Consider the following 21,478-nt stretch of genomic DNA (forward strand, 5'->3'; position numbering starts at 1 on the left):
TTAGAGATGACTTCTGCAGCCCACAGTTTTTCCTCAGGCCTTTTACAGAGAAGTAAAACAATTGCTTTCCTGCAGATGTTTGAATCCTGCCACATTTAGGCACATTCCTTAGCCGTCTTCAGCAATTACTGAGAAAAATGTTTGATTTTTTTTATCCTTCTTTCCGTCCCTTGGTCACTCAGCTAAAATAGATTATCTCTGATTGCTTTGAGAGGTGGCATTGCTGCCTTAAAACCCCTTTTCTCTGAAACATTAGATCTCAAGATAGAGGAGCTGGGGATCTGTTTTGCTAAGGCTGAAACACAGAACAACCTTGTCCCTGCTTGGCACTTCTCATTGGGATTCTGGTGGTTTCCCTCTGTCCTTGTACAGAAAGATTAAGGTTCAAATACTTTATAAAGGGAAAAAAATATTATATGTATATATATATATTTCCCTTTAAAAGTCTGTGTATATATATATATATATATATATATATATATATATATATATAATTCTATTTTTAATATTTTTTTTTGTCACTCTCCTCAGCCAGCCAGAAATCCAGGATCTTTGTCCATTCTCTCTAGTAATGATTCTCAGGGTGGAAATAGCACTTAAAGATATTTGATACTGGCATAGCTGATATTGTTTTCATCCCCACAGTTTTCCAGAAATCCTCCTATGGCCAGCACGGGTTTATTGCCTGCTTCTCTGCTGGCTGTCCTTGCATGGCTGGAAGAGCTCATGGCTGTAGCACAAGCACCTGCAGCATGTCTCACTCCTGCCTGAAGCAGATCGCTGCAGACAGCAGCAAAAATACTGAGGCGTAGCTTTACTGGGCCGCTGGAGGGCAGGGCTGGTATTATGTATCAGAAATGACACGAGGAGAAAGCTACCCTTATGTACAGCATGCATGAAGCCTATTCGCATATTTTGAGGTCTGTGGTCATTAAGTAGGCAGTAGCATCCTCATTATCAGGCTTTATTTCATCAGGAGCAAAGAGTGATCCTTTGATCCTCACTTTCCCCCTTTTGCGAGGTAAAACAGAACTAGAAGAAAGGGTTTGACTGTTCTTTTCTTATTTGTTGTATGATGAAAACCAAGTGAATCAATGTCACAATATTGACAGGGCAGGGACCAGGGTGAAAGCAGTCATAAATCCAGCATCCTCTGATTTAGCACACAGCCAGCTGCACACATCAAATGCTGTAACAAAATCCCAGCATGGAAAAAAAATAAAATAAAATAAAATAAAATTTACACTTTCACCTTAGCTATGAAGGAAGCCAAATTCGGGGTATGGGGTGGTAATGAGGAGAGTTCCATAAGCACAGAGGTTGATAGGAAATGGCCTTGTCTGTGTTGTGCATCAGGAGGGTCAGGAGTGCTAGCATGTCTCTCTGAATTATCTTCACAAGACAATCAGGTCAGCCCTTCATTAATTTTGCAAACCAGATTTGATCCAATTGGCAGATTTTTCACAGTAAATCAAACAAGGTCTACACTAGTGAATGGTGTTTTAAAAGGAAGTAGAGTTCTGTGAGCTGGGGGAAGGAGAGGGATAAATGAGTCAAAAGTCAGCTCCAGACTTCTCCTCGGACTTTTGAGTGCTGGTAGTGTGTGATACATTTCTGGCAAGCCCTAGAGAGGTGGTTAGAGAGACTGCCCAGTAAGAGGAAAGATGTCAAAATTTTCCATTAAGCCTATAAATGAATAAATAAAGCCCTTAATTTCAAATGTACCTGTAGTTCACTTTTTCTCAGCAGAAAGAAAAAAATATATATATGCTTTTTATCTGTGGAAAACAATGATCTAGTGGAGCAGAAGAGATCATGGCAAAAGAGGAAAGAGGACTCTGAATGATGAAGACAGGGGAACAGAGCCAAAATAAGATGCAGGAAATGTGAGGAGAAGGTAGGCAAGAAGAGGAACAGAAATAATTGCGGAACTGAAATAATTGTGGATGGAATACTGTCTTTTTATTGTAACTTGTAGCCTTTTTTTTTTTTTTTTTTTTTTTTTTTTAAGAAGAAAAATGAGCAATGTAATCATGTGGTTTAGGATTATGGTAAACAAAGAGGCTGAAGGGAATAGCTGAGCAACATGCAGAGGAGGCAACTGAAAATAAACAAGACGCTGAACTTCTCAAGCTCAGAGGACAGAAACAAATGGGAGGAAAAAACTTTTTAAGGTCCGTAGAGGATGAGAAGTACATCTGTGTGTAATGCCAGGGGAAAGACAGGCCTGCCTTTTCATCTGCACAACTTGAGGACCTCAGCTTAGTGGGTATTTCTTTCTCTCTTCTCCACCACAGAGCAGCTGAAGGAATAGACTTAGTGTTGTAGGTCAGGGCAAGAACTGTTCTACCACTGAGATGAATCCGAATGTCTTCAAGGCCCTGAAAGCAAATTTGATTTAGAATTCAAAAATAATATGTGGAATACACCATTTTTCCTGGTACCCCAGGTTTAGGGAGACAGAGGAGAGCAAACTTACCTCCTTTGCCTGCCATTCAGCTCACCTTCAGCACACAGGTGTCTACTCACATGTATGCTCACTGAGGCAAACAGTACATTAGGCTACTTGAGTGCATAACTCCAATATGAGTGTGATGGTTGTATTTCTGAGACGGCGTGTTAGTGCCAGCACAGAACATTCACAAATTAACAGATGTTTCTGCAGTGGTTTCTGTTACAGTTGCAGAGTCAGAGAGTGCTGAGGTTGGCAGCCACCTCTGGGGATCATACGCTGCAGCCCCATTGCTCTGAGTTGCTTAGGGCCATTCCAGTTGTGTTCTGACCATCTCCAACGATGGAGACTCCATAACCTCGCTGGACATCCTGTCCAGTGTTTGACCACTCTGAAAGTAAAATTGTTTTTATTATGCTTAGGTGATGTACCAGTCATCTTCCTCACTGTTATATTTGGAAATAGCTTCCAGGGGAAGTGGCTCCATCGCATTACTAGGGGATGAGGTGAGGCTGAACAACCATTTTTTTCACAGATCCTCCTCCTTGCCCTTCTTGAAGACTGGAGTGTCATTTTCTTTCGTCCAGTACTTCTTGCAAATCACCACAACTTTTCAAAGATAATTGAGAGTGGCATCACAATGACACCAGCCAGCTCCTTCAACACCCATGGGTGCATCCTAGCGGGTCCTATGGACTTAAGCGTGTCCAGTTTGTGTAAGTGCTCTCTCACCTGGTCATCTTCCACTGACAGCAAGTCTTCTTTGCTCCAGACTTTGTGTTTTTCAGTTTTTCATGTGGAAAATAACTTCTGACACTTGCTGCTAGAAAGTTTTAAAGTCTTTATTCATTCAGACAATAGAAATGTCTATCAATGGCTGTCTTGGGACCGTGTACTTATTACAGAGGAACAGAGTTTGCTAATCTTATGCAACCTAAAGAAGGAAGTTGGCAGTGGTTGAAAATCAAGAATACACTGTATCTTGGGGGGATTTTTAGTTTTACATTAAAACTCTGGTACCATTTCAGTGAACTATTCCTACACCTTTATGATTTTCTATTTTTATGCCATATGAAGGTTACATCAACAATGTTAGTTTAAAAGGCAAAGGACTCAGTTTTGTTTCTCTGAAATCAATGGTGTCTTTAGCACCATTATTAAGCCAGTTTTTGTCACTTCTGCAAATTCCTCCAGACTGCAAGATTCAAAGGATTGCTCAACTCTGCTTGTATGTCCTTACAACTCAAAACAAGCTTGTTTGCATCCACTGCACCTAATTCCTTTGTATTCTCACCCTTATGAGCTTTCTTGCTTCTGCCCATGCCACATTGCCTCTCTCATAATGATCAAAGATATGGGACAAGCTGCACTAGTGCTACAGTCTACCAGCATGTGAAAGTTGGAGATAAGACGAAGTGAGGAAGTCAGAGGGGTTAGAAACTAGGGTTAGAATCTTCTGAGAGAAAAATAGGAAAAATTAAATGGGGGAGCTGAGGTATGGGGGAGAGTTCAGCTGAGGTAGGAGACTGACAGGGCATAGAGCATTGGCCCTGTGGAAGAAACAGCCACAGTGTCTGGAACAAGTGTATAAAGCCAGGGATGGGAAAGAAACATATAAATCCACTAGATGAAGTTCTCAGCCAGCCCAAAAGCAAGTGGACAGCCTCTGCTTTGTCTTCCATTTTCAGTGTCTGGCAAGTGTGAAGACAAACCTGCTGCTTCCATCATGTCCTCTGTTAGCTCAAACAAAAGAGGTTTGTTCTGTAGTCCTAAAAGTTCCAAGCTCAGTTCCTTCCAAGCTTCCAATTCCTTCTGCACAAAAACACAAACCCTCCATGGCTATCTAAAGAACCAGACAATGCAGATCCCAAGCTGAGAAATGACTATTAATGCAACCCAGAGCTCTCTGTGGTGGAGAGCATGCTATCTCCTGTGGCTTCTTTTCCAAAGTTTTCCAAAACACTGCTGACCATTAGCCTGTGATCCTATTTTTATGCTCTAAGATTGAAATACTTCAGGAAAATACTTTCAGGAATGATGGATGCAATGCCCTGTGGAGCTCCAGCATCTCAGCTTTATCAAAAGATTCAGTCTGTCTCTTTCACACCACATTGTCATTTACCATTGTCCTTTCTTTCTTCCTCACAGCCTCTCTTGCCTTGAGTATTGGAAACCAAAAGTTGACCTGGAAAGACAGAAGTACAATGCTAAGACATAGTATTACTGAGTTAGAGATCACCCAGACACTAGCATCCTGTATAGTCAGTATTGAAATCTATTAAAAACAAATAAAAGAAAAAATATGTATGTGTCTGCAGGTGTTTGCCTGGATTTACCGTAAATATATGCATGCGTATTTATATTTCCATTACTGCATATGTACATATATGTGTGGTGTGAATGTTTTTGCAGGCAAAATATTATATATTATCTTCCATTTTGCTAAATAACTGCAACTTTCTCAACATTAAGAGGCTTCTCACAAATGTCTAACATTTCCTAACTAGACTGTAGTAACATGCTTTGTGCTGGAGGTGCTTAACATTCATGAAAATCAAGTTTATCCTCTGGAGAGCTCTAAGTCTGAGGAGTATTTTCTTGCCAGCTCATGGCCATTTGGGTGCATCCATTTTGGGTCTGTTACATGTGTATTGAAGGGCAGAACCAAACAACCATGGGATATAAGCTTATGGATAGGCAAGCCATCTCTGGCCTCTGGCCTCTGCAGGCAAGCACTGGAAAAAGTCTATTAGAACACAACTGAACTTAAGAAGTGTTTAAGTACTTCCTGGGTATGAATCTGGCTATAATACTGAGCAAGGGAGACTTTTTTCCCTCATGCTGATGGCTTACCGTTCTAGCAAACACATTCTTTGCGGTTTTCTGTTGTAGCTTTGCTCTTTTCTTGAGTAATTTTGCATGCAAATAATGTATCCGTTTTATCTCAGCATCAGGATAGAACGAGGTTGACACAAGTATTTTAAATTGGGTCAGGAGGCCAGAGAATAACCCAGAAATTATTAAGAAAAAGATGATGATTCCAAGCTGGATCCATGTCGTGGAAAGATAGAGCTCTGGCTGAGGGATGCAGTCATGCTTAAACAGGGAGATCTTGAAAGGATCGTTCTTTACAATAAACTCTCTCACCCCAATGATGAAGTTGTTCTCATTCCTCTGTACAAGAAAGGTAAAAAAGAGAGTTGATTATAGTACAGGTTCCCTCCTTTTTTCATATTTCTCCTATTGGATATTCAGATTTCCAAAGGACCATTAATTGCTTAGTACATCCATTGTCTATGAAGGACTGCTCATAATAATATATTAGCTATTTTTAAAATGTTTCAGACTGCTTTTTCACCATTTTTCTTGGCACATTGTTTGGACTGTTAAGAACTTACCTTCTCAGTGGATCCAGCAGAAAAAAAGAACTTTATCTGGTTGTAGTGGCTTTTTTTTTTTTTTTTTTTTTTTGTATTTTTATATTTTATATTAATATTTGAGCAACCTGGTCTGGTGGAAAGTGTCCCTGCCCATGACTGGGGGATTGGAACTAGATCTTTAAGGTCCCTTCCAACTCAGACCATTCTGTGATTCTACGGGTTTACGAATACGTTCCCACTCATGAGTCTGCTCAGATCCTCTGTTAGAGGGTCATTCCTTCTTCCTTTGCTCCTTCTAAGTAAAACAGCAGCATAGAGCATGTTCTTTCCTTTGGTTGTGGCTCAGTGTTTGATCAGCAGTCCTTCCACATCTACCTATAAAGGTATATATAGGTATACCTATATATATGCTCTGACTACAGGGTAACCACACAAAGTCACTTCTCATCTGCTATTAGGTGCCTTTGCTCAGAAGAGCTGATGACTTGCACTGCTTATAGACTGAAATGCTGAATGAGAGGGACTAAAGATTGCTGCTGGGACCAGGATTTCATACTGGCAGGTGGCTTTCTGCTCAGTGAGTAGGAACCCTGAGTCATCCAGACCTCTCCTCTGACTATATCGAGGGGATACATAGCTCTTCCCTGTGGCTTCTCTAACCATCTCAAAGAGGCCACATACTTTTGATAGAAAATTGTTAGATAAACCAGTACCCAAAAGTATGCCACCCATGTCTTTCTGGTGGAAAATTAAGGGGAAATAGGCCATGTCTTGTTCCAATCTATCTCATTCCCTTGCATTCCTTAACTAAATCAGTGTATAAGCAAAGAAAAACTGCATTAGGAACTCAATATGAAGCAGAGTACAAATACGTGCAGATCGTAACTCTTTGTACCTATTATAAATATCTCAGGACATTGCTGAGTCTGTCCTGCTCATCCAGGCAGCTTTTTAGGCTCTTCCTCTGAGATCAGTAACCCTGAGGCTTGCTATAACAAATCTGTGAAGATTAAATTTTATTTTTCAGTGTGACTAGCTTTCAATGGGGAACTAGAAACTATCTGATGATGGCATAATTTTCTGGATTTAGAGACAGTCAAGCAGTTCTCCACATGAGTGAGCACTGCACATGGAGCAAATTCATGGTACAGAACTCATGAATCAGCCCGGCAGGGTCAGGATTGAGCCCTAAATCAATGAGTTGTGGGAATCAGTTCCTTCTTAGCCCTGACTTGGATTACCCTCAAGGCAGCTCATGATAACGGACTGTCCTCCAGGTAAGGACAGAAACACAAGCAAAAACACATACAGAAATACATGGAAGATAGCTGAGGCTACAGTAAGCTGCTTAAGGCTCTATTCAGTTGGTTTGAACATATCCAGGGATGGAGACTCTACAACATCTCTCATCAATCTGGTCAAGTGTCTGATCACCTGTACAATAAAAAGGTTTATTCTTACTTTGAAATGAAATTTCCTTTAATTTGTGCACATTGTTTCTTGTTCTTTCACTGGACACCACTGAGAAAAGCCTAGTTCCCTCTTCTCTACACACAAACTCCATTAAGTATTTATACACATGGATAAGTTTCCCCTGAGCCTCCTCTTCTGCAGGCTGAGCAGCCCCAGGTCTTTCAGCCTGTCCTTGTACCACAGATACTCCAGTCCTTTAATCATCTTCATGACTCTTAAATCACCCCTGTATATGCACATTTCTCTTGTACTGGGGAGCCCAGCACTGTTCACAGCACTCCAGAAAGGTCTTACCAGGGCTGAGCTGAGGTAAAGGACCACCTCCCTCAACCTGCTGGAAGCACTTTGCAGTGCAGCACAGGATAGCCCTTTCTCTGCTACAGGGGCACTTTATGAGCTTGTCGTCAACCTGGTGCCTACTAGGACCACCAGGAAGGTTTTCTGCAAAGCTACTTCCCAACCAGTTGGCCTGCAGTATGTACTAGTGCATTGGGTTGTTCCTCCCCAAGGAATTTTGTGCTGTCCCTGTTGGCCCATTTTTCTAGTCTTTCCAGAAGTGGCAGCAGAACCTTCTGGTGTTTTAGTACTTCCTCCAAGTTTAATTTTATCTGCAGATATCTGTGACTATGCTTTGTCCCTCCATTTAGGTCATTAGTGAAGAGGTTTAACAGTACAGGTCCCAGTATCATGCTCTGGGGAGCACCACTAGTGACTTTGTACCAGTAACTGGAAACTTGAGCCCAGAAGTTCAGCCAGTTTTCAGTCCACCTGACTCACTATCCACTTATCTACAGCATGCTTCATCAGTTTGTCAGTGAGGGTATTGTGAAAGACAGTGTTGAAAGCCTTACTAAATGCATAATGCGCTGTTCTTTGCTGCTCCAAACTTCCCTTCTCTGGTCTCGGAGGCCTAGGATCCTCCCACTAAAGACAGAGCTGAAGAAGGCATCAAGTACCTTGGCCTTTTCCATGTCCTTTGTTACTGGGATCCCTACTGCAGTTATGAGTTGGCCTACATTTCCCCTACTCTTTCTTCTGCTGCTGATAGACCTACAAATCCTTCATGCTGCCCTTTACCTGCCTTACCTCTTTCAGCTCCAGGTGGGCTTTGGCTTTCCTGACCCCATTCCTTCACAATCAGACCATGTTTCTGTATTCCTCTTGGGTTTCCTGCTCCTGCTTCCAAATCTTCTATATTTCTTTTATGCATTAGAGTTTTGTCAGGAGCTTCATTACCTGTTTGTCAGGATGGACCATTCTTGAGTTTGGAGGAGGTGGATTTTGAATATCAGTGAGCTCTCCTGGACCCTTCTTCTCTTAAGGAACATATCCCAGGAGACCAGGACCATTTCCTACATCTGGTTTGGTGATGTGAGAGCACAGCTGCTGTGTAGCAGCAGGGTTTGTATGAAGGGTACATCCCCCTTGGCATGCATAGCAGTCTGTCTGTACAATACATCTCACATTAGACTGAGGAAGTGATGAAAGCTTCTCTGCTTTGCATGGTCATCTGACCTCTTCAGGTTGGGTCTGACCTACACATGCTGATCAAACAGGTACAGTCAATCCAATAGTTTTGCACCTACTTTCTTTAAAGGAAGTCTGGGTATCAATTAGAAGTTGGCAATCTCTCTCCTTTGGGAAGCAAGTGGTTTTCCACTGTCACAACTTGGGAACATTTGGCTTATGTCTGCCACACAAATTCTGAATTTCTCCACTATTTGTTAATGTAGAACTGTTCAATAATTTAACTTCTATCCCATGGGAATGTTTGATATTTTGATATGTCATAAAAAATGTCAATGTCTGAATTACGACAGAATCTGGCCAAAGATCTGACTTCATTTCAACTCATTTCAGCAAGTCATGTTTGCCTGAAGTGCTCCCATGCCTCAGGCTTCCTTCTGCTTCATGGTTCAGTCCCAACCAGATGAACACAACAGGACCAACAGACTGCCACAACACAGAAAGCAAAGCCTGGAATGGTTTAGCTGTGTGTCACAGAAAAAGTGGTCTGTGTGAGGAAGCCAGCTCAGAGACACAAAAAATCACATATGCAAAAATGAGGAGGGGAATCTCTCTGCCAATGGACTGTTCTGCTAACTTGTAATTTTGAGATATGCCCTTATTTCATTGAGCACCTTAGGAATCTTATTTTCTGGATCTGCTTTTGGCAGATGAATTTTTGGGGGATGGGGAGAAATGAGAATGAATTCTTGTTATTATGAGGTCTAAGAGGAGGTAGTAGAATATGCTACGTAAGAAAAGATTGATAGAATAAAAAACATATATCAGAATGCATTATGCATATGCCTTTGGGAAATACTTTAAACCTGAACTTGCAAGCTCTCAAAGGGGGCAGCTTTTCTGGGCCCATGCAGCATCACACACATCACCCACTCCAGTGCTGGAATTTCCTGCCTTGGAGGTATTCAGAACTGGACCAGACAGGATCCTGAGCAATCTGATCTTACTCTGAGATTGGCCCTGTTTTGAGCAGGAGGTTGGTCTACATGGCCTCCAGACATCCCTTCTAACCTAATTATGGTTCTCCATGCCACTGCTGTTCCTCCTAAAAAAAATCTTCAGATTCGGCAATCCGTTATTATTTTGTGTGTATGCAGCCATGCCTTCTGAAATGCTGATCTCCTCACATTGCTCAGCTAAGGAAAGGCAGGCATCTCTTACATCATGCTAGAGTGGTATTTTGACTTTAAAAGTGGTACTTCACAAATATCATCATTGTGAGCTTCCAATTTTATGTTTCTTGTTTTCTCTGCACATATATAAATATTAAATCCATTCTTCCCATATTAACCATTCTCGAGAAATATGATGACACTTTCAAGAGTGCAGAGACTGGCCTGGTTGTATCCAATATACATATCTATAAAGGCAACGGCCCTTTTTGAAACAAATGTATGAGTTACAGTGCTGTGGAAGAAATGACAGTTTGTTGGCTGTGCTTTTGCTCCTGCAGCTGCTGAAAATGAAGGAGAAATGTTTAGCACTAAGTTAAACTGAGAAGTACAAAGTACTGATAAGTACTTACTTGCTGGAAGAGTTTGATCTGAATCTCCAGTTGTGGTAGTTCTTGGAGATGTTTATTCACAGAAATAATTAGCCAATAAAACAAATAATCTACTGCAGCAAACAGAAGCCAGATGCATAGATGAACAATTACAGGGAGAAAAAAATACTGTATGTGTTTTCTCTCCTTCCTTGTGAGGCAGAAAGATGGGATTGTCACATAATCTTTTCTTTCTTTTTTGTTAAGTGGCAGAAGGCCTGGTCTTTGCTGTTGCTTTTGAAGCTCATCAAATGCAATGAACTCTTTTGTGATATAAGTATTCTTAAACTTGACACCATGAGGGCCCACAAATTTTTTGATAAAAAGAGCAGTTCCAAAAGAAACTAGAAAAAGCCCTACTATAGGCAGTACTTTCTGGCCTATATAGGGCAATATAGTCAGCATAAAAGATATCTCATTAGCAACTCTTTGGATTTCTTGTTTTGTGTCATTTAGCTCTTGTTTCAATGCATCATCTGAAATTGAATAAGATGGTGTAAACTCATGATTTAGCGACAGTATATCTTTAGGCAGTTTAGTGGAACGCTTGGCCTCCTCATAAATCCATTTTATTGCCTCAACATAATATTTTATCAACTCAAATTGCTCAAACTCTAAATGGCAGGTTATACTGTCTGCCAGAACCTTCAGGTTGTGAAAAATATTTTGGATATTGCCAGCCACCACGACACCTGTACCAGCAGTAATAAGGGCGTTTCTTCCTTCTCGCAGCCCACAGGAGAGAAGGAACAGGGCACTGAAGCAGCGCAGGTGCTTGAAACAGCAGAGCACGACAGAAAGCGAGATCCAGATGAGGCCAGAAACCAGTAAGGGACCCAGAGGCTGGTGAGCCAGGGAGAAGCGGATGCCAAGGAAGAAGAGAAGGCTTGAAAGGAAGCCAACTGCAGAGCAAACAGCAAAGAGCTGTGTCAGATACTTCCAGCCTGGCTTCCTTTCTGATACAAAAATTCTCCAGGCATTCTGGGCTGTTGAGACAAGTGCTTGCATCTCCTTCTGGTAGTGGCTGACACTGTAGTGGCTGAACCTGGAAAGAAAGGAAGACAAAAATGCTGTTAGTTACAGGGTGACACTATTGATAACGTGCATTTAACTGACTGACTGCTTCACATTACAAAAAATGTAGTTCTGACTCATGTGAGTGCTGAACTGCCCCGCATGAGTCCCAAATCTTAGTCCTTGGTATCACATATATAAATACATCAAGAGATGATTATAAAAGTTATTCTATCTTTTCAAAGTGTTTTTGTCATTTTAGGTTACCTAGCCTACCTCAGCCCTCAGATGCTTGATTTGCTTTACAGCAGCACCAGAAAGACAGAAAGGGGAGCATGGAAACTCCCCATAGGAGAGTCTCCCTATAAAACCCCATGCAGGGCAATGTGGCTTGAAACTTTGGGGAGCAGCGAAATGGGGAGAGCAGCATATGAACGCTGCCCAGGGACAGGGAATGAAGGTCTCCTTCGTCTGGAGGTAGGTCAGTACAGAGGGAAAGTAGTGTCTCAGAGGCATCATTCCTTCACTGGGTCTCTCCTGGGATAGCACAGCTACAAATTGACCCATATACATGGTTAACTCTAATTGCTCATTCTTATCACCTTTTTTCCTGCCTACCAGCATGCCCATACTGGAAATTTATTCAGTTTGATTGAAGACAGTATTTGCCCCATGCTCACATCTTTCCTTCTTCTTCTACAACATACTTATAAGGCAATTTTTCTTTCCAAATATGCTAGACTAATTTGTATGCATATTAGCCTTTTAACATACTAGAACAAATAAGATACTAATTAAATAAAATAAACTGTTGCAATTTTGCCCTGTAATAAGGAACAGTTGTCTTCGCAAATACATCCTGAAGATATTACTTTGTCTTTTGTTTAGCTTGAACACAGCAAGTAGCCAGGAACTAAACTATTATTTAATACACATACTGTGTTTTCCTGGCATTTGACTTCATGAATTCTGCTAGCATTCAGTGTACCATTTCCCCCTTCCTCTCTTTATTGTTATTTATTTGTTTTGTTTTGTTGTTATTGTCAGATCTGCATGTGACAGGAGGGAAGGGTGACTGGACCAGGCAGATCCTCCCTAGTGCTGAGGGCTGTACTGGAAGATGCTCTGTGGTGGTTTTGGTGCTTAATAGTTTCTGCAGGGATTGAAGGTGGGCAGCAGTAGAGTGGTCTCAGTCCCTGGCACTGCCACTGCTTGGGAAGACTAAGGAAATTGCTTCCCTCCAGGGCCTTGGCTGTAAATAACAGCAATTAGCAGCTCCTTCTCAGGAGACAAATTAGTTAAAGTCCACAAAGTATTCAGGCAGCTGTAGGTAGAAGTCACCACCTCTTTGGGAAGGTAATGTGGGGAGGGGAGGTAGCACAAAAGACACTGGACTATGACTTTGCAGGATCCTTAAACGCTGCCTGCTGCTGTGTCTTCTTGTAGGTCAAAGGAAAGTAACCCTAGACAGTGAATAGACCTGGAGTTCTGTTCTTGATTTAACAGGTCTTAAAAAATCAACTGCAAAAACCCTAGCGTTTATGTAACGTTATGCAAAGACTTCTGTGTGAAAAAATCACACATTTCTAGTTTTGTTTTGCAGCATTGATTTCACAGCTGTTCTCAAGTATAGTTTCTGCATGGTCTTGTGTGTTTGTATGTATGGTTATTGTTTATTCCTGTCAATGTTTATAAGCATATGGTAAATAGGCTGCAAATTGTGACAGAGTTTGACATGACTGCTTCTAAGAACTGACAAAAAAGAGTTGAGAACAAAGCTGCAGAATTAACGAAAGCCATACTACTGCTGGACCAGGAAGCTGGAGACTGGCAAAAGATGGATAGAATTTGAAAGGATTCAAAAAGCCTCCTTTAGTAGACAGATTTAGTCCTGTTACACACTTGCATAAGGGATGACTGCACTATTCAGCAAAAATGTGGTAGGTTTGTCCCTAACCTTCCTGAACCCAAATTTTTGCAGAAAAAGCATCATAAGGAGCCACTGATTCCTGGAGCTAGATGCTCAGGTGCTTTTGCATGATAACTGAAGGCTGGAAATTTTCCTGACCCCTGCAGAGCCCATTCCTGAGCTCAGTAACTACAGGTTCAGAGTCCTGACTCACAGCACACATCTCCTGGCTTTTCTGTTACCTCTTTCCCTCCTAAGACATCAGCAACAGAAGTAGATATTAAGCACAGAAGAACACAGAGGATGAAAACAGGAGGCCTAAAAAATGTGGAGACCAAAAATTCTTGTATCAGCATGCACTTAAGCAGCTGTGAGTACTTTGGAAGGGGAAATAACATTCTGGCTCAGAGTTAGAAATAAAATCTTTTGCTCAGCTAAAGAGGCTAATTCTTCAAGAAAGAATAAACCTTGAGAGCCTTCTGGAATGATTCCTTTTGAAAACATAACTCACAAAAGCTCTCCAGAAGCTGCTAGTTGTAGATACAAATTCCATCAGGAAGGTGACAAGAAAAAAAATAATTTAATTTCAATTGCAGTCTGAAGCAACGCATTTTTTCTTCTGTCCCATAACATGTACTAATGTGGCAGCTGCTACCACTATTAATGTAGCATAAAGAAAGAATGAGTCTTGGAAAGCAGTTTCTTGTTCTTAAGTGTCAGTGTCTTTCCACCACAGTTTCTTGTGATGTACACCACAGTTGGGAGCTGGAAACTCTTGAGCCCCAGCTCTGCCTTTGAATCTGATTTTTCTATAGGGCCCGTGGGAAGCCATCTCTGAGCCTTAGTTTCCCTTTCTAGGAAATGCTTACTCAGATCTGGAAGAATGATGTTCATCTACCATATGGCATGTTGGCAGGAGTAATTATCAGAACAAATTATTTTCAACAAGGAGTTTGGTCCATACTTCTTAAGGCTTGTAACGTACTGAGATTAATGCAATATAATTAAGAGATGTCTTTTCTAGTTTCATTTTAAAATTAAAGAAGAGAATTTTAAAGAGGATCATACTTACTATATTTCAGATAAATAAATATATAGAGGTAAAAGAGATTTGATAAAATAGTGATCTGAGATAAAAAGATCATACTTATTATATTTCAGATACTGGCTACAGTTTTTAAGTAGAAGATAAGCACATAGCATTGAGAGTCCCTATCTTTCCAGCTCACCCACAAGCTTTCTGTTAGAGCTGTGTCATTTTCATACAGCACTTGTTCATGTCATGTATTTTTTTCCTTGCCTGCTATGGGTACTTTTTCATAGTCATTGTCCTAGCAGCATGGCCATCTTCCCTGTCAGTTTGGTCCTGCCCTAGCTCCTTGCTCAGCCTAGTACTTGCTACAGTTACATAGGCAATCCTCGTATTTTCAGGGAGTATGTCTGAAACTCTATCTTCTGCTTGATTAGAGGTTATTACTTGATGTAAATTTCCATTATATGGATTATCCACCAATGCAACCCCTTATCCAAGTTTTAATATAATGGAATACAATGTCTTCTTCCTAAAAAATGTATAGATGGGATTTAGTAATTTAAAGAAAATAAAATGGGATTTACTATTTTAAGATGGGATCTACTAAGATTGGATTTACTAATTAAAAATAAATAAATGAGATTTATGAATTTATTAGCTTTCATGAAGTATCTTGGATGGTTGATGCAAATTATAAGTCAAGGAAGACAGTAGGGACACAGCTGATTTGGCAAAGCATGACAAACAGAGTCACATATTTAAGCCTTCTTTCTATTTTGCCACAGGCCTAACCCAGACAAGCCCTTGGGACCACAGGTCACATTGAGTTAGGACTGATGAGTACCACCCCATTTTTTCACCCTTGCATGGAGTCTGATGGACTTTTCACCAGGCAGCCCGTTACTTCAGCAGAGCTCAGGAGGAGCATGGCCACGTGGAAGGCCCTGTGCCCCGCACTGTGCACTAACCTTCACAAAAATTAGACCCAGAGAGCCACTAGGTGAAATGGGAAACATATCCTGCTGATGGTAAAGATTCAGCTACACGGTGATCTTTGCCTCATAAATCTGATTTGGATTTTATACAAAAATTAAAGAAGAGAAAGCACACAATAAGAATATAAAAACAAATATTTCCTTTTTTGGCTGTTTCATCAGCCTTCTTTCCCAGCCTGGATCAGCTACATTGAAGTGTAAGAGAATTACTTCCCTTTTTTGGATACATTGGAAAAATACAATGGTGAGCTACAGTTTAGTAAGAAACAAAAATACCGGAGGGAGACCCACATTATTTCTTTTAGTCAATGGAAGGCATTCAGCTAAGAAATAAAAGCCCAATCAAAAATCCATCATCATTAGGGCAACTATCCCAGGGCTTTGTTAGACCCCTGTCATTTCTTGTGTTCACATTCTTTGTTTTTGACTGCAGAGGGAAGGAGAGTAAATGCTATAAAGCAAAATAAATGCATACAAGGACTAAAATATATGGCCAAAATATATGGCCAAACTACCACCACCATTAACAACAACAAAATATAACAACCCAAGTAAAAATAATAACTGATCAAGATCTCATTTTTTAATTCTTTTAAATATTGTCTCAGGAAAATTTTGAACATCGCAAGATATTACCAAGTCTTTAGGATTCTACAAGTCAGTTAGATCTCACCTAATATCAGATATCTATATTGTAATGTCAACATCTCAACTACCTGTCTTTACGTCAATGAGGAGGAAAGTGCAGCTTCCCAGGGGCATACTTCAGATCTGTTTTAGAAGTTTATCATTGCATGAGATTAATTGCATCCTATGAGAGCTTTTACTTCATATTTACTATGAAAAGACTCCGGATTGCTCAGAGACACCTATTCAAAGTTGGGTGAGATGAACTTCCCTCTAAGTGTCTCCATTGTAGGCACAGGTACTCAGAACAGGACACAATGAACATGCCATGGGCAGATGTAGAAACTGGGCAGCCATGGAAAAAACACAGAGCAAGAAGACACTTTTCTAATACTGCTGTGGACAGTGTTATATTTTTATATCTGCTCTGATAGAGCAGACCCACAGATGTCTTTCACTTAAATCACCAGCAGGAATGAGGGCACAGTTTCAGAAACTCAAATAGTAGTTTGCATATTGACAAAAACTACTCTGCAAAACATAGAAAATGCCACTGTTACAGAACATTACATTGTCCCTTCTCCTACATATAATAGCTCTATACATAATTTTGGGGTTCATAAGTTCATAAGATTCATAAGTTCATGAAACTAAATTGTTTCATGAGCCTTAGGAAAAGTCCAATCAGTAAGGTGATAACAACTAACTTAGGGTAAGTTCCTCTACTTCAGAAGAGCTAACTCAGTCCACGTTTAGCATCCACCGTAACTTCATATGAACCCTAAAGTGGGCAATAGTGGTGGTAGGTGGATGTTTGGACCAGGTGATCTTAGAGATCTTTTACAACCTTAATGATTCTATGATTCTATAAAGTGTTACTTACGGGCCTTCCTGTAAAGCGCATGAAGAATCTTCACAGTGCTGTTTCTCGCGATTTTGGTGAGAAACCAAGATGGGCACTAATAGAAAATTTCACATGAGTAATTTGTTTTCCATACCCTCCCTCAATGAGTCAGGCATGTCACAATTTTGAAATAATTGTGGTTTTGACAAGGATTCATGAGGAAGTAACTTATGCACAAGACCAAAATTAGTATATAATTTGCAACTGCCAGTTTCTACCTTTTTTTTCCTGGCAGAGTAATAGATATCAGCAAATGAGTTCTGGCCCCAGATTTCAATGACTTAAATTTATGTTGAATAACGCCCTAGGTCTGGAACATCGAAGCTATTTTGGTGCTTCCCATTGAAACTAGTAGCAATTCAGTGCCCAAAGAACTTCAAAGTTCTAATCATTTTATCCCTACAAATGTTCATACTGATATCTGTGTAAATATTTCTGTAGTCAGTCTGTCAGAATCTGGCCTTTGTACCGGTACCTGCCTTAAAAATCCAACAAAGATGCTCAAAATATGTAGGCTGTAAGACAGGGGGGAGCTCTAAATTTAAAATATCACTTTTGTACATGGTTTTAGAATTGTATTTCTGTGTTTTCCGGTGAGGGACAGAATAGCAGCAGATATTGACATGGTACATGCATTTTCAAAATCATCTACAGGTATTCATTAATTCTTGTGACGCCTAGTCCAGCAGGCACTTTTTGCATGCTTTAGGAAACATCTTGTTATTAATAGTTATTATCTTTATCATGGAAGACCTTTGAGGCCTCATCATGAATAGGGATTACCACTGTACAAATACACAACACAGAAAGTGTCCAGCTCACAGTCTAGGTCTGGCAGGAAACCACAGCATGATGAGCAGTGGTCACAGCTTAACAGACACTTAGCAATTACACGGCTTACATGTTTGGGGGGGGGGTTGCTTTTTTTTTTTTTTAATAAATATCCCAAGGAGGATAGGAAAGCAGAACAAAACACCCACAGCATACTGAAAATATCTAGAACTTCATCTAATGGGAAATTCCAACTTAATTTTACTCTGTGGGGATCAAATGACTGGTGGCTTATTTACTGGTAGGAAAGAGATAAAAAAGAAGCATAATGCTGATTGGGAAAGTTACTTTGGGACTGCTAGGATGTGGTGTGCTTAAACAGATGTCATCAAGTTTGGTGTCATTTAGCATTAAAAATATTTGTAATTCAAAAAAAATAATAATCTTTATTAACCAAGAGTTTAATTCAAATATTTTCTTCTAGTTTGGGCTGCTTAAGAGAATCACACCCCAGGGGTGCTCTGTTCCCAGCATGGAGCCTTTCTTACTAGAGAATAACCCTTTCCTCTGTCTGGAGTGGCAGCATGTGTCATCTACATCAGGGATTGTGTCTACAGTGACAGTCAGGTGTAGATGTCCGTCTGCATCCAGCTCCAGACTCGAGTCTCACATTCATAGCCAGCTCCTGTGACATGGGGTGGAAATTAGCTGCAGAATGTCACTGATTGAAAGACATAAACCCTACTGCAGTGCCTTTGTACAGGTTTACCCTGGCCCTTCTGCAATGATGAACTGGATATGAGTGAGGCTGAGCATTTTGCAGCCCACTCTAAGATCTGTTCGTTGGACATAGGTACTTAAGTGCTACCTAAATACTGTTTAAATCACCTACCTCTGGTTTTGGCTCTTGATGTTCTTGATCTTCTATGTCTCTTGATACTAGAGAAACAATCAGCCAAAAAAGAGGTCACCATGGGCACTCTCATGAGCCATGTCAGCCACATAAGACACATGAACTGTGTTATGCTAACAACTATGGCAAGATTATCCTGACCACAGGTATGGCTTGGGTCAATGGGAATGCTTGTGTAGCATGGTTGGGTAAACAGCTTATACAAAGGAACCTGTGATAGCCTAAACAATGTCCTCCTCTGGGACATCAAAAAGCTATCAGCAGATGACAGTTCTATAGCTATTTACAGATCACCAGCTACCCAAAACATGCCTAGCTTTGTTTTTGGGCCCTTATGTGTCTCACATCATCCTGTCAATCATGCAACTGGCATGGAGTATCGATGCCATAAATAGAGTGCCCCAACACCATCTCATAGTAGCTCTTGTTCACTGGCCCAGGGGTGCTGTCCGGCAAAGGAGACATCTGGCATTGTGACGGAGAACATGAGAGGTAAAAAACTTTCCCAGCTGTTGCTTAATGGTGGGTAAAACTAATTGTTAATGATACTGTACTTTGCCTATACAAGCGTGCTTTTCCAATTGCTCATACTTAAATTGCTTGCATCCCATTCATGCTTGATTATCCTGATAACCAATGTGTGTAGTTATAATAAAATCCATCAGAGTTGGTCTGTGGTCTTTTACCATCTTATTGTATTGATATTCAAAAACCTTTGTCCTGTGACAACAGCCCAAATGATGGGATGGAGTGCACTCTCAGCAAGTTCATGGATCAAAATATACTTTAGTAGCTTTGAGATCCTAAAGAACAGGTGTAATCAGTTTGTCTTCCAGGAGTTTGTCTGCATAAAGGAGCACAGAGTAATTTAGGGACTTGATGTTGGCAGCTTAAATACCCTACAGCTTTTATAACTTGCATAAGCTGACATATGATCTCTTACTTTTGCAAGACAGTAGTTTCCCTGCAGAGAAATGATAAGCTCATTTATCAGATGTGGCAAATGAATTTACTTCTTGTTCATGGTACCGAGAACAAAAATGGCGAGAACTTCTAATTTGTGACCAAACATGAAATAAGCTAAAAGAGTGAGAGAGATTTCATTAACATACTGAAACAGGAATACAATATACAGCAGAGACTTTTGAGAACTTTTGATTCATTCAGTAGCTAATAAGATCACATTTCTTAGAATTTTCTGGAAATTTTGTAAAAAAATAAAAATAATTTTTTTTTGCTTTAATCTAACCTTGGGCAACTTTAAATTTTACTTTAAATGAACAATGGTTTTCAGCAGACACTATGGTTTTGTATGCATATTTGTGTGTATTGAGGAGAAAGGAAAAAGATCCTTCTGGACACCCATCCTCTCTTCTTGAAATGGGTCATCAGGGCCGTGTAATAAAGGAAGAAGACTAAGATTTACTTTAAAGGAAATCAAAGGCTGATATACATCTTTACAACAGCAACATAAGTAGTAAGAGGATTATTATCGACAATCTAGTAACCATCTATGATACCTTTCCAATAAAATTCTCCACAGACTGTCTCTTACAGGCACTTTCAGAGCTAACTTGCATTTACAGTTTTGCTGTTTAGGTTTAAACTTCCAGATACATTTTTGGGATAAAACATGCTGAATGCTTTTCTCAGAAATGGCATAGGTGGTAATGTCCATTGCAGAAATGCTACCTGCTTGACATAAAGAATTCTAAATTGGTGATTAAGTCTCACGTACTCTGATTTCAAAGATCCAGGGCCACATATCCTTCTCAGTTCTGTCTTCAGTATATTTGTGAACTGTAGAATCCAGTCAGCAACTAGAGAAGTGCTGGCATGAACATTATCTATTTGCCCTTGGTTGAAATGGCTCTGCATGTAATTTTCCAAACAGCTGGTTTTCCAGCAGGTACTGATAGCAGTGAAGTAGCAGGTCTTACTGGTTCACTGTGTGACCAAGCTTTCCCTTCACAAAGAAGCCGTACCCCTGCTATTTCAAGAGCAGCCACCAAAGAAGTTCAGAAAGCTGGTAGGCAGCAAGACAAAAATAGCATAATGCTTATAGCATCTAAATTATGCATAATGTAGAGATATAATTAGATATAATGGACCATCTATAACTTGAGAAACTTTCTGTTCATTATAGGAGGAATGAATTAAATGATCCTTTTAGCAGAGCATATCCTTCATAGCATTATATAAGGGAAAATTCTGTAAAGTGATCCAAGTAAAGGCATATTAAGTCTGTCATGGTTTTGGCTGGGACAGAGTTAATTTTCTTTGTAGAGGCTCATACAATGCTGGATTTTTGATGAAAATAGTGGTGATAACATACTGATGATTTTAGTTGTTGCAGAGCAGTTCTTACACAGAGCCAAGGACTTTTCAGCTACTCAAGAAGGCTGGGGGTGCACCAGGAGCTGCGGGGGGATGCAGTGGGGACCCAGACTGACCAAAGAGATTTCCTGTACCATGTGATGTCATGCTCAGCAATAAAAGCTGGGGTGAAGAAGGAGGAAGGGTGGGCATTCAGAGTGATGGCATTTATCTTTCTAAGAAACTGTTGTACATGATGAGCCCTGATTTCCTAGGAGTGTCTGAACAGCTGCCTGCTGATGGGAAATAGTGAATGAATTCCTGTTTTTTCTTTGCTTCTGTGCATGGCTATTTTTTTACCTGGTAACCTGTCTTTATCACAACCCTTACGTTACTGCACTTTTACTGTTCCAATTCTCTCCTCCATTCCACCTGGGAAGAGCAAGTGAGCAGCTCTGTTGCATTTAGCTGCCTGCCAGGGCTAAACCACAACAAAGTTAGACAAAGTCTCTATCTATACCAGCATCCTAGCCTTGACAGCAGCATGTAGCAGATGTTTATAGAATCACAAAACACTGATTTTTGCCACATCTGGGTATGGTCTCGGTATTGCTCAAAACC

General features: G+C 40.4%; 1 protein-coding gene across 2 annotated transcripts; it reads right to left on the bottom strand.

Annotated features, from left to right (window-relative positions):
• Positions 1-515: 515 nt before the first annotated feature.
• Positions 516-16,995, bottom strand: LOC101796665 (dendritic cell-specific transmembrane protein). 2 transcript variants are annotated; one of them, XR_011805571.1, is made up of 5 exons: positions 16,837-16,995; positions 10,358-11,420; positions 5,306-5,626; positions 2,480-4,637; positions 516-2,381 (listed from the first exon to the last, which is right to left on the bottom strand). XR_011805571.1 is itself a non-coding variant. In XM_005010591.6 (4 exons), exons 2-4 carry the CDS (start codon positions 11,381-11,383, stop codon positions 4,554-4,556), a joined length of 1,431 nt encoding a protein of 476 aa, XP_005010648.4. In that variant the 5' UTR covers positions 11,384-11,420; positions 16,837-16,995; the 3' UTR covers positions 516-4,553. The 2 variants fall into 2 exon arrangements, 1 of the variants encoding a protein (XP_005010648.4); XM_005010591.6 differs by having other exon boundaries at positions 516-4,637.
• Positions 16,996-21,478: the final 4,483 nt, after the last annotated feature.

Source organism: Anas platyrhynchos, chromosome W (genome assembly GCF_047663525.1).
Source record: "Anas platyrhynchos isolate ZD024472 breed Pekin duck chromosome W, IASCAAS_PekinDuck_T2T, whole genome shotgun sequence".
Classification (NCBI taxonomy): Eukaryota; Metazoa; Chordata; class Aves; order Anseriformes; family Anatidae; genus Anas; species Anas platyrhynchos.